Genomic DNA, 13,523 nt, shown 5'->3' with positions numbered 1-13,523 from the left:
CACCGTCGTGAACTGACTTCCAAATCATGTTTTTCAGCATTTTATTAAAGAGCTCCACCAGACCGTTTGTCTGAGAATGGTAAATGTTTGTCCAAATTGAGCGGAAGCCCAGTAGCTCGTAAAGTGCCTCAAGTGTACATAACATAAAGGAAGTGCCCTTGTCTGTCAGGATTTCTTTTGGAAACCCTAAACAGTGCCTGAGCCACATTGTTGGCCGTGGTACTGCGCTGGGTAAATGCTTTGGGGTATCGGATTGCATAATCCACCAGGACTAATGCAAAACGATACCCGTGAGCACTGCGGCCTAAAATCCCGATAAAGTCCATACCGAGTCTTTCGAACTGGACCTAGACTAGTGGGAGGGGCCTTAACGGTGCTCTTGGCGTAGCTGGAAGATTGACTAATTGTGTATATCATTCCCAAATGCCCAGCCAAAAGAAGCAGGCTATTTTCCGCTGCAGTGTTTTTTCGTGTCCGAGGTGACCGGCCGTTAAGTTATGGTGAGCCGCATGGAAAGGAATTTCCTGGCGGACTTTCGGAACCAATAACCTTTTTTCCTCTCCTGACTATATCGAGTGTCATGGCTCACTCGATATAACCCGTCCCTAATTAGTTAAAAATACGGGTGGGTGAGCCTGGCATCTGGGTGCACTAACGGGTCATTGATTTTAACTACCTGCTCAAAGGCCACACGTAGGGTATCGTCCTGCAACTACTCCAGCAGAAAATCTGCCCCACTCCCGGACCCGTCGCGCCCGCCATCTCTGCGTTACCCCGTTTCCAAACAACACTCACATCTCCCTACCAACCGTGAGTGCACTCCCACAGCCTCTCTCATCAACGCATCAAACCCTGGCCAATCTGTGCCCAAAATCAGGGAGTGCGTCAGGCGGGAATCAACCACAGCCTTCACCGCGCTTTTACCACTCGTGACGAATTTGGAACTGGGCCATCGGATACGTGTGAATATCCCCATACGCACAACAAATTTCCACCCACGATGCCTCCACCACAAACCTGGATCGAATCAGAGATTGCTGGACCAAGTTTCAGGATTCAAGATGTTCATTTGTCACATACGAAAACATACAAGCATACATATATGTAGTGAAATGACATTGCAATGCACCTGGAGATTATGCACAGTATTAAGCAAACTGGTCAGTAACTAACTGGCATAATAACTAACTAATTAACTCACTAACTAAACTAACTGATTCCTAAAACACAATTCACTTAGTAAAGAGAATAAAATAAGAGTAAAAAGGGTAATTTACAAAGTAGGAATACAAAATAGAAATATAAGGAATAGACTATTTTGGTATATATAGATATGTGCAGCAAAGTGGCATGTGAATAAAGTGAAGTAGTGTGTGTAGAGATATACAGTACAGTGTACAACAGTAAGGTGCACAATACAGTAACACCGAACAGAACAGCAATACAGCACAGTATGCCCTAATCCTGTACAGTGATATAGGATGCAGTACAGTATGCAACATACAGTACAGTAAGGCAGTGGGGCCTATGTGTGTGTCTCAGTGTCTCACCATCGTCTGCGAACACCCAGCAAAGCAAAGAGTCCAGCAAAGCCCAATGTCTAACCTCTTGAAACCTTACAAGGGAATAGATATCCGGTGGAGCCAGCGAGCCAGCGACCCGCACCACCTGGCCGAGCTCCATCAGGGGCAGCCGCTCGCAGTGCCCGCACCCCTGCCAGACATTTGGTCAGTTTCCTGATTTCCCTCTGCGGCACCGCCCTGGGAGCTGGTATTGTCGATATTATGTTGTGGCGACTCCAAGCAGCGGAAAGGGCCCCGAAGCCACCCCTAGTCCAACAGCCGCATAGTCACCCCACAGCTGCAGAAAAGCCCAAAGCACCCAATCTTACAGCCACAGAAGACCCCTGGGCCCCCAGCGAAGACGGAAGTTTGCGGAGAAACCCCCACCCCCGACCTCGGGGAGCATAACCCAGTCCCAGGGAACACGAGGAGACCCTGCACCCCTAAGGCGCACACATACAACCCATCCCATGTGCAGGCACAAGACGCAGCCGCAGAACCGCTGGTGCTGGGCACAGACTGCAGGCCCAGAGGCCGACACCCCGCCTGAACCGCCCACCCTGCAGGCGAGTCGGCGGGACCCCCATGCCCACACACGCCCCGCACAAGAGCGAGGCCCGCCCCACCGCAGCCTACCCGGCCCCTGAGCGCACATCCACGTAGCTGAGTGTGCTCAGCGCAGGGCACCTGTCTGTTGTACAGACAGTTATGGGGGTTGGGACTAAATAATATCTAACAATACAAATCTTCTCAGATTGGGGTCGCAGAGGCCGTGTAGTGGAGACATGGTCTAATTGAGTGTCCTTTATATGAAAAAAGGCTGAGAATCAACTTAACTGTAAACTGTAACTTTAATATCAATTGTGTCATTCCATTTTGCATGATATAATGGGATTTCTTATGATGAAGGTGGTAATCTTACTAACTCAAAGCATTTCCTTTCGAATTCTTGAGCATTCATCTTCCCTACTGTAATTATATATTTGTTTTGCACAAACAATCTAAAAACAGGGAGTGATTTGGAGTAGATAGAGGTTTGTAGCTGCAGCTGCAGCAGTTTTAATACCCTCCCCCTATGCGACCCTCACCAGGAGCTGAAAGACCCCCAGTGTCGAGATGAGATGGCGGCGGCGCGTGGGGCGCTGAAGAAGAACGCCACCATGCTGTACACGGCATCGCAGGCTTTCCTGCGCCACCCCGACGTGGCGGCCACGCGTGCCAACCGCGACTACGTGTTCAAGCAAGTGCAGGAGGCCATCGGAGGCATCTCCAGCGCCGCCCAGGCCACCTCGCCAACTGATGAGAAGCACGGCCACGCGGGCATCGGGGAGCTGGCCGCCGCTCTCAACGAGTTCGATGTGAGTCCGACTTTTAATCTTGTTTCTATGCTTCCATATCCTTGTTTGTTGTTTTAGTTGCTGTGTCAGTGTGAGCCTCCTAGTGAAATGTTATCAGTGAATTGCGAAACTGGATATAAACGGAGGTTATACCGGAGCTTTGGTGTATTAAGTTGTGTTGCGTTATTAAGCTCAAACTGACGCCCCCGTGTGTATTCTAGTTCTGTTTGAATCGACATGGTATTTTGGGGCAAGAAGATAACAGTATGATTAAAAGGCACTGCTCACACTGGGAAAACAAATTACTTACAGATTGGAATGGTGAATGCTTAAGAAATGTCATTAGATTAGATTCGACTTTACTGTTAATGCTCAGAGTATAAGTACTGAGACAGCAAAATGCCGTTTAGAATCTAACCAGATGATGAATAGAATAAATATAATACAAAGATAACACAGAGGGTATGCTAGATATGAGCAGTGAGAACAGTATTAACAGGATGAACAGTATGCACAATATAAACTGTATGGACAGTGGATATGAATATGCAATATATATACAATATATATGTAGTATATACAGAATGAACATATGCAGCAGTTGCAGTGGGCAAAAATAAATTATGCAGAAAAGTACAAGTGTAATGTAATGGCTATAAGGTACCTTATAGCCATTAAGTACAAGTACAGTTAAGTAGTTGGTGAGATAAGTGTAATGTGGTTGATGAGGTAAGTGTAAGTGTAATACAGAAGTGTGGAATTTCAGTGAGTAGGAGCCAGCAGCCAGTGAGGCAGAGACAGTCATTGAACAATGTATCGTCACTGGAGGAATGTGTGTGTGGGGAGTGACCGGTAAGGTAGTGGGGAGGGAGGTATCCCGCTGATGGAGGTGCTGTCGAAGCTGTTCCTGAGCCTGCTGGTCCTGGAACGGAAATTCCTGTGGCACTGCCCAGAGGGGAGGAGGGGAAACAGACTGGCTGGGGTGAGAGGTGTCCCTGGCGATGCTACGTGCCCTCTGCAGGCACCGCTTGTGATGGACAGCCTCAATGGCGGGAGTTGAGTACCCGTGATGCGTTGGGCAGTTGTTACCACTACCCACCCACCTTCAATGCTTTCTGGTCCCACACAGAGCAGTTGTCATACCATACTGTGATGCAGTTGGAAAGGATGCTGTCAAGGGTGCAGCGGTAGAGACAGGTGGACATTCTTCAGTCTCCTCAGGGAGAAGAGAAGCTGGTGTGCCTTCATGACCAGGGTTGAGGTGTTGAGGGTCCAAGATAGATCCTCGTTTGGAGGGATTGTAATCCCTAATGGCCTGGATGCCTTGCCACATACGTCGGGTTTGGAGTTGTTCAAGTACTTCTCAATCCTTTGCTTGTGGCTGTGCTCCTTTTCAGGTTCGTCCTGGATCAACTGTAGACCTGCTCATCACCTGTTCTGAAGGCGGTGTCACATGCCTTCAGCAGTAGTCGGACCTCTCTGTTCATCCACGGCTTCTGATTTGAAAATGTTGTAATCAGTTTTAGGGTGGTGACACTATTGATGTTGGTGTTGATGTTGTCCAGAACAGAGGAGGCAAAAGAGTCTATGTCTGTGAGAGTCCAGAGTGGCATATACCAGTCCATGTGTTGAAACCAGTGCCATACTTTTACCCCTTTCCCGCTTTGCCAAAAAAACAGGTAACACCGTGCATGTGACTGCTAACATCTGGCATTTGTCATCAGTGGGAAAGGTAAACATTCAAGGGTCAAATGACCCTGCAATAGAAACAGGTTTTTATCCGCTCCACCTCTGATCGGTTCTGATCATTTCATTTCCGATTTAGAATCGAAAATCTAAATCAGAAATTATTTACTTTTTTTCCTGCATGGGGGACCATGAAATGTTTGTGTGGGGAGTGTGGGGATCGCTCCATGGGGAGCACAGCGGAGAACCCCCGCACTCCCTGCCAGGCTCCGAGTCACTCCAACACCGCCCTAAGCCAGTCTCTGAACCGGCAGAACGTCTCCGCTCCCTGCCGCCAACGAACTGGTGCCCTTACCGGCAGCATGGATTCTCCACCCTGCTTCTACTGTAGTGTTGGGTAGTTCACAAACGATCTGATTCTTTTGAACGTCTCAAAATACTTTTCCAAGTTTTACAGTTTTATCTCGTTTGTTAAGTCTCCTCTACTGTTTTGTTCCCAATCACACCATGACACGCCCCTTTTCCAAAGTGTTCGTGATGTTGAACATGACACACCAGAAAAAAGAAAAAAGGAATTTCTCCTGGCAATGGAAAAGATGTCAATCACCTATTTTAGGGGATTTACCCAGGTTTAAAAAACCCAGGTAAACCTGCTATTTTTGGTGTAAAAACTGTTTTTATCTGTTCTCACTGATGGTTTCACACCTTTAATGAGTAGTGTGTACTTGTGGAGAAGGAACAGTGAGAGGTGGTCTGCAACCCAGGTGGGGGAGGGGAATGGCTTTGTATGCCTCAGCCATGTTGGTGTAAACATGGTTGTGGGCCCTTTCTCAATCTGCGTTCTTGTTTGTACTTGTGTTCTTGTGGACTTGTGAAACGTAATCAGTCGCAGCCCAAGTACTGTTCCAATTCAAAGTACGCATCAAGCCAAGTCCAGTCCAAATGCCCGGATGTGGACTTGCTCCGCCCATTTTATCGAGGATGCATCGGTGGTGACTTGTGTGGACTTGGGTCAGCCAAATATCCCAGAATGCATTTCGCACCAAGCGGTGGTAATGGTATTGGTCTCCGGGAGTCTGTACTCCCAAGTCGAACTTGCCAAGTCTGAACTACCAAGTCCGCAAGTCCGGACTTCGCATACTTGGTGTTAAGAAACGACCGTGGTGTGGGGATCTGGGTCTGGGTTGAGCAGCCACACCTGACCTGGATCTAGGTGATTGAGTCAGAGTGGCTGAATACCTGTTGCTCATAGGTTGGTCTAATGAGCAGCAGGTAAAAACGCTATCCCCACACACACTTAGGAAAGGAGCCCTGTCATGACATGTTCTATTTGTCCTGGCTAATTTCAACTGGCCCACTCTCGACAATAAACCGGTGTGTCTACAACATTGTCTTCTGTGTCTCTGTGCCGGAGGGCCCTGAAAACGCCACTTGGGTGGCGTGTGGTAGGCAGAGCTTCCGCAATGGTCCAAGGTCTTGTGTCCTCCAGTGGGGCAGGAGACGTTTTGGTGAAATTTGGGCAGTACAGTCAGGTTGGAGTGGTTGTGGTTGTGGTTGTCACTCGCAAAAATAAAGCTGCCTCCAGGTGTGTAGTCTGTTGTTTGCTGATGGCAGCATGCAATTCTTTCATTGCAAGCTAAGCATTAGCAGCCAAGTATATAAGCTGCAGTCACAACAGTAGATCAAATAGAAAGGTCTACACTTAATTATCAGATATCCCAGGTTAGCAGAGCAGTGACTGTGTCTGTGCACCAAGCTTTGTTTCTATGAATGCACAGACCCCCACCTCTGGTCTTACCGGAGTCGTCTGCTGTTCTATCTGCCCTGAGGACCTAGCGCCTCTTTAGCTCAGTGGCACTATCGGGAACGCCGCTGTTGAGCCATGTTTCCGAAAATATTATGATGTTGCAGTCAATAATAATCCTTTCATGAGTGATGATCCGCAGTCGCATTTTGTTTGCCAGAGACCGTACATTGGTAGGGAAGATGCTGGGTATAGATAGCCAATGAGGAGTTACAGTATCTTCAGCTTCGCCCTAAGGCCTTCTCTCTCTCCCCCTGCCTTCGTTTACTGTCCCGACGCCACCTGCGAGCATTTCGTCATTGGTAGCCTCCGGTGTCTTGGCAATCTCTGGAATGAGCTGGATATTGCTGATAAAGTTGTCTGTGTTGTGGAAACCAATGTCAAAAAAAGTTCTTGTCGGCTGTCTGAAGTGTGTGCAAGACTATTCTGAGGGAACAGACTTGAAACAAACAGGCAGATAACCACTAATTTGCAGAATCTGGAGAGACCCTGAGCCTCGCGTTGTGAACCGGATTATGTCAAAGGTTATTACAAAACATGACAAATTGCGTTCAATTGTGTTTATTACAAAATGTGTGTGTCAGTACATAACACATTGTTTCCCACCAGGGTCCTTTAAAAGTTTTAACTTGTCAACATTTAGATGTGCCTAGAATAGGCATTTCAACTTAGTAACTTGTCTTAAATGTAGTATTTTTTAAAGTCTCTAGTCTCTCTATTTTTTTAGACAACCATGTTTTTAATAGGTTCTGATTTGATATTTGGCAAACCAGACAAAGAGGATTTGGGAGAAAATCCAAAGGGAGCATCTGTAGCTGTATATGGTCACATGTGACTATGAGATGAGGCAGTTTGCTTTCATTTCACTTACTGAATGTACCCGTAACATTTTGTAAATAGATATGATTTTCTTTATTGTTAATTGAGCGAAATACACTATGTTGCTAATTAAGTTTATATGAAAGTATTATTTAAAAAAAGGTCTTAAGTCTTGAATTGGATTGGATTGAATTGGATGTCTGCAGACACCCAAGTTTCACTTGGTCTGTTCACGGTGACGTTGCTTTACACTGACATCAGAGTGATGGCACGATTGATTAAGAAGCTCATGATGTGTCTCATTTTATCAGGTGACATTTATAGAGAAAGTCTGAGAGGACGAGGGACGAGACCTTTTACTGTTTGAATGGTTACTGTGATGATTTTGGTTTAAATTCGATTCATTTCTGTACGGGGAGTAGACCCTCTGTGCCCTCTACTGACCATTATAAAAATGTTCTCAATGTTCTCAATTTGTCTTCAGAGTGACACACATAAACACACACCTGCACACACATGCAGGTACTCACATACACACACGTTTCCTTCGTATTCATATAATATTGTTGCATTTAATTATGTCTTTAAATTCCATATCAATGTGTTTGAATATATTTTCCTGGACATAAACTACCAATAAACCTATCAAGCTCGACCATAATTTTCAATTTACATTGGATTCCCTATTGTGATTCTATGCCGCCATCTAGTGACCATGAAATGAGAATGCACCAACTGTACATAGAGAGACAATACAGTAAAGTATGTGACCTAATGTAAAGCCAGGTGTGCTACTAAGGCGGTGGTGAAAGGTGATACTTTACAGAGCTGTCCATGTGAATTATCGTTTCACTTTCTCCTTATTCATGGAGGCCAGGGACCAAATGTGTGGAGTATAACATTTTATTTTTCAAATTACATACAGTCAAACAAATAAACAAATCAGTCACCTATAGTCTTTGAAACAACATAAGAGCTTAACCAGCGTAGGAAAGCAAGTGTAAGAGCAACAAGGGTGTGGAAACTTCCATTTCTTTTCCCAGAAAATGAAACCAGGAAATGCGGTTGAGGGCGGAACGTAGTAGTGAAGACACCATCTCATGTCATTCAGAGACTTAAACTGACTATAACCTTATACCTTAATGGTATTGGCTGAATTGCATTGATTGTATGACAATGGAAACACTATGTGACAAACAAGATCAAACAAGGCAATGATTCCCATTGAAACTAAAAAATCTGAAATCATAGAAAAATATGAGTGTGGTGTGTATGGGGAAAAATGTATTCGACTGGTTTAACATACGACCATTCTTATATAACGAATTACAGTAGTAAGTCGAGGTACCACTGTATTAACAAAACAAAAAATCATTTTAATGTAGCGGGTTATTTGAATGGTTTTGGGACTTTCTAGGAAAAATATACATGCATAGATCTGGCTACTAATATCCATTTATACAGCATTAAAGTTTTATGAGGGAACGTTATCACCAAGTCAAACTTTATCAGGGGATTTATCGGGGGTAAAAGCAGTTAAGGGAATTCCACATCTAAGTCTAAGGCTAATGTGATACCGACATACTTAAACCCAGTCGGATTAAATTAAGGATCTGAAGCTCCACAACTACTGCATCGAACACATAGTCTATCTCTTACTTTGCGAGATTTGCAATGTACTTCTTTGTAAATCTTAAATTTATATATGACAACATACTACAACAAACAGTGATTAATCAGAACCGCTTTCATAGGCACAATGAGGTAAATTGAACATGTTTATGAGACAAGTTAAAATGGCAAATGAAGAGTTCAAAAGTGCTACTGTCATCTCTAAATGGTGAAAAAATATTGTTTGTTTAAATCACTTCTGAGCTTAGCTCGCTCATGATTTGGACCCTTGGTTGTATTGATAGCATGAATTAATTGTGCAAATAAACAAATACAAGTTATTATTTCTGTTTATATGACATACATTGTTTCCCCTTGACTTTAAACTCTCCTGACCAATTCTGTGCATTTTTCAATATCGTTCCTAAACGGCGGTGTGGCAGTTTTGCCTACCACCCAACCTCCAAGTGGTGGGTGGTAGGTGAAAGGGACCTCCGGCACAGAGACACAGACGACAGGGTTGTAGACGCACCAGATTATTGTAAAGAGTGGGCTAGTTGGAATAAGCCCATGAGAAGATATGGGGATGGTAGCTCAGGCGGTAGAGCTGGTGGTCTAGTGATCTGGTAGAGCTGGTTCGATCCCAGGCTCTTCCTGCTAGCATGCTGTAGTGTCCTTGAGCAAGACACTTAACCCCTAATTGCTCCTGATGGCTGCGTCCGTCGGTGTTGGAACAATTGTAAGTCGCTTTGGATAAAAGCGTCTGCTAAATGAAATGTAAAAGAAGATGGAGATGTGTCATGACAAGGGCTCCTATCCTGAGTTTGTGTGGGGATTGGGGTTTTACCAGGTATTCAGCCACACTGATCCTGGGCCTCAATTACCAGGTGTGGCTGCTCAAACCACACCACCCGGCACAAAACTGAGGTCACGGAGAAAACGTGGCCGAAGTCTACACCCCCCCAGCAGAGAGCAAAAAAAAAGGCCTAAAATACAGACTCTGAAACAGGGTTACCATACGTTAAACCAACAAATGTCCAAAAACAAACTGGTCCCCTTCCACAGGAGCTGGTTTCCCGGAACAGCACGGTCCACCGGCTTCCTTTCCCCAGGGTGAAGGCAAACTTCCCCCTCCTCCCTTCCAGAGCATGGGGCCTCCGGCTGCTGTGCTGGCTGGTGAAGGCGTGGCCGGACATGGCTGTTGCAGGAGTTGCTTGAAGGGGTGGCCTGGCTGCTGGGCTACCGGAAGGTTCCGATGGTGGCTGCCGGGCGGAGTAGCTAGCCGCCAGTGGTTACCTGTGTTGGTAGCTGACACAGACAATGGGGTTGTAGACAAACACTTTATTGTAGACTGTGGGCGGGTTGGAATAAGCCCAGGAGCAGATAGATATGTGTCATAACATATCCTGAGTGTGTGTGGGGATGGGGGTTTTATCCATTGCACATTCAAATAACTAACAAGCAGCAGCCACTCTGATCCTGGGCCCCCAATTACCTAGACCCAGGTCAGGTGTGGCTACTTTAACCACACCCTCCCACACCACAGTCAGATAATCAATCAACCGCCGCGTAAAGTTCTTCCGGAGTGCGTTCTGTATATTCAGATACTTATTAGTGCTGAAGGAAATCCTGGATGAACAGATGGATGAACTGGTGGAAATGCTTGTTCCAATGGTGAAAGATGTAGCCTGATGGTTTAATTGCCATGTCATTAATTGACTTTGGTTGTTGTGTTTAAATTGAGGCCATGTATAAATATATATACATATATATATATACATATTCAGAGTTAATAATTGACCTCTTTTCCATCTTCAACAGACATAGTATTTGTTGTGTTTTAGACGTGTTATAAGGCTCTGTTATAGTCACCGCAAGCGAGTCGTGGGGCTCATAAGTGCGCGCACTGCCAGAGAGCACGAGCATAGTTGCGTGTTGCTCTGTAGATGCCGTGGCGATATTCTCTTAAATGAAAGGGGGCACTGTGCACAAACCACCAGGGAAAACTGAACTAACTGCTGTAAACAGGACAAAGAAGTCCTGGGGGAAGGATCTGAATAACTACAAAAGAGCAGTAAAATAAAAATAGAAAGTGTTAAATGTATGTATATTTATTGAAGTCAGTGTAGGTTTTTTTAGTATATATATAGTCGTGAGTTTGTGCAAATTGTCGGTGTAAACATTACAAGAAGTCTCGAGGTATTAAGATACAGGTACTTCTAACCTAACGACTGAGTTCCGTTCCTAGGAGCAGGTCGTTAAGCGAATTGTCGATAAGCGAGGACCCGTGTTATTTCACGGTAAGGGGGCGTGGCCATTGAAAACGCTAGTGTAGTGAATACTGACAAACTGCGGGAACGAGAGTGATGATGGTGATGAGATGAGATGTATACAGTTTATATACAGTGTATATAGTGTATATACACTGTGTATAGTGAATATACAGTGTATATACATTGTATAGAGTGGATATACAGAATATATAGTGTATATACAGTGTATACTGTTTAGTGAACATACAGTGAAAGAGTGATGAGATGTGATGCTTGACGCTGAGATGCCGCACACGCAGCGCGCATGCCGCGGTATTGTACGCAGCGTTCAATACAGACTGGTTGGAGAGCTGGTTGTAAGTCCGAACGGTCATAAATCAGGTAGGTCGTTAAGTGAGGAGTACCTGTAGTCCAAATATTTGGACAGAGACGGCGCATCTATATGCATCTTATTCCATGAACTCAACGGCATCTGGTTATTTTTGTGGTCACACATGGATGGAGTATACAGATTGTACCTGCCGACCTCTTGGCACAACCTTCCTTCCGACAGGTCCATCTTGAATTACCTGAAGCGCACGGCGCAAAGGTCCAGAAATTGGGTGGTCCGCACTGTTGCGAGCGCCGCAATGATGTAATTTCTTGCTCGCGCACTTAACTACACTACGGCTTGCGGCGACTATAAACCAGGCTTTAGTCCCCAGAGAGGGTCGACTCTCACCTTGTGGTGTTTACTGTACTGGGATTATCTAAAAACAAGCTTAAGGCTATTTTCCCTCTACTGGAACCTGTAATGTTGTTGTTTTTTTCCAGTTGCAGGCTTACTTCCAGGCATCCATTAATATCTGCTCTAAGCGTTTTGTCGAGCAGCTTTCATGCAGATATTTTAAACTGCAATCAAAGCCTCAAATGCAAACTTCCACTTGCTACACAGCAGGACCACTACATTAAACAGCCACTTCCAAGACAGATTTTCAGATTGCATGCATGGTGGCGTGTGAGTGACCCCTTGTGGTGATCTATGACCGGTGCGTGTAGCCCGCCTTCAGATTTAAGAGGTATTTAAGACGGTGCTGGTGGTGAAGCTCTAGAAGTTGTACAGTAAAGCACACAGTGAATATCTCACCTCTCCCCAGAGGTTCGGGCTTAGTCCAATGGGTAAGAAGCACCACCTCGGATCCTGCTGTACTCCTTTGCCGCGCTGCCCTGCACAAGGATGAGGCCTATGGTAATCACATCCACTCCCTTTCTTATGTTAAACAGTTTGGCTTTTTCGGAAAAAGCAAAAGGAAAGAGGTAATTTGATTCCAGTCTGCAGACAGGCAGGCCGGCAGCAGTTTAAATGAGACAAATTGCCCTTTGCTTAGCCCTCTGTACTTCCCCCAAGCCGCTTCATGTTTAATTCTTAATTCAGCACAGAAACATAGACTAGGAACAGACCCACTCAGAATAGTAATGAGCTGATATGCCGGGCCATGTCGAGAAAGACAGGCACGCACACACATGCATGTGCACTCGCACACATAACCCATATAACACATAACCCTGGGTTATGTGTTAGGTGGTTATGTGACATGCACGATCAACAGGTGCTTGAAAAAAAATGGACCACAGTTAAAGGAAAACTCATTAAAAAATGTTATTTTCAATCATTGGGCAGTCAACCTGAGTCACCATATCTTGATCACATGCTGCTGTTGTGGGCTGAAAACAAAAAAGATAATATTCATCAATCAATATGCAAAGTATGCGTTAAGGTCACAAGCAGTCCTCATTCAGAATCAGAATCATAATCGGGTTTATTTGGCCAAGTTTTCATACACAAGGATTTCTTTGTGGTAAATATTGGTGCATTGCTGTACAGATATTTAGAATAAAAAGGTAAAGGAAAAATAGCCAGATGTACAAAGAAAATTGCAAATCAAAAACTAAAATAGCCAAATATACAAAAGTATACAGTCAGTACAAAACGTGATTAATCACAGGATAGGTTAAGTGACAGTATACTACTCAGCTACCGTACACATCTTTTTTCTTTCCCCCTCCCTCTCTCTCATCCAACACATAACCACTCTCACACAGTTACTTACTTTGTTTTCGATAATAGAGTCCGGTTGGATGTGGCAGACCGTGAAAGATGACGTTTATTAGTTTTGAGCTGCCTCTGTCTCTCTCTCTGCCTTCTTTTGGCAGGAACAGGGATGAAATGAAAGGCCGAACAGACTCACTGGAACAGCACTGGGCCCGAGCTTAAAGTCTCCTCTCCAGGCCCGGAGACAGTAATGGAGCTGCCCATCTGTCGGCTTCTTTTTATTAATAATTTGTGGCGATCTTTTCATTCATCTTTTCATCATGTGTCAATTGAGTCGACAATTTATTCTCGCTGCGGACCATTAGTCCTCATTTCACGTTCTCTCCCGTTGTATTCTGT

At 44.9% G+C, this 13,523-nt stretch overlaps 1 protein-coding gene across 1 annotated transcript in view; it reads left to right on the top strand.

Moving 5' to 3' along the window:
• ctnna2 (catenin (cadherin-associated protein), alpha 2) overlaps positions 1-13,523 on the top strand; it is a 376,545-nt gene that overhangs the window by 82,515 nt on the left and 280,507 nt on the right. Inside the window, exon 6 of the mRNA XM_079999605.1 lies at positions 2,654-2,920. Coding sequence (XP_079855731.1) covers positions 2,654-2,920 — 267 coding nt within the window. The remainder of the gene's footprint in view (positions 1-2,653; positions 2,921-13,523) is intronic.

The sequence above is a fragment of the Zeus faber genome (assembly GCF_960531495.2).
Source record: "Zeus faber genome assembly, chromosome: 4".
In the NCBI taxonomy this organism is placed as follows: Eukaryota; Metazoa; Chordata; class Actinopteri; order Zeiformes; family Zeidae; genus Zeus; species Zeus faber.
Note: the sequence above shows the minus strand (reverse complement) of the source record. Positions and strands in the feature narration are given on the sequence as shown.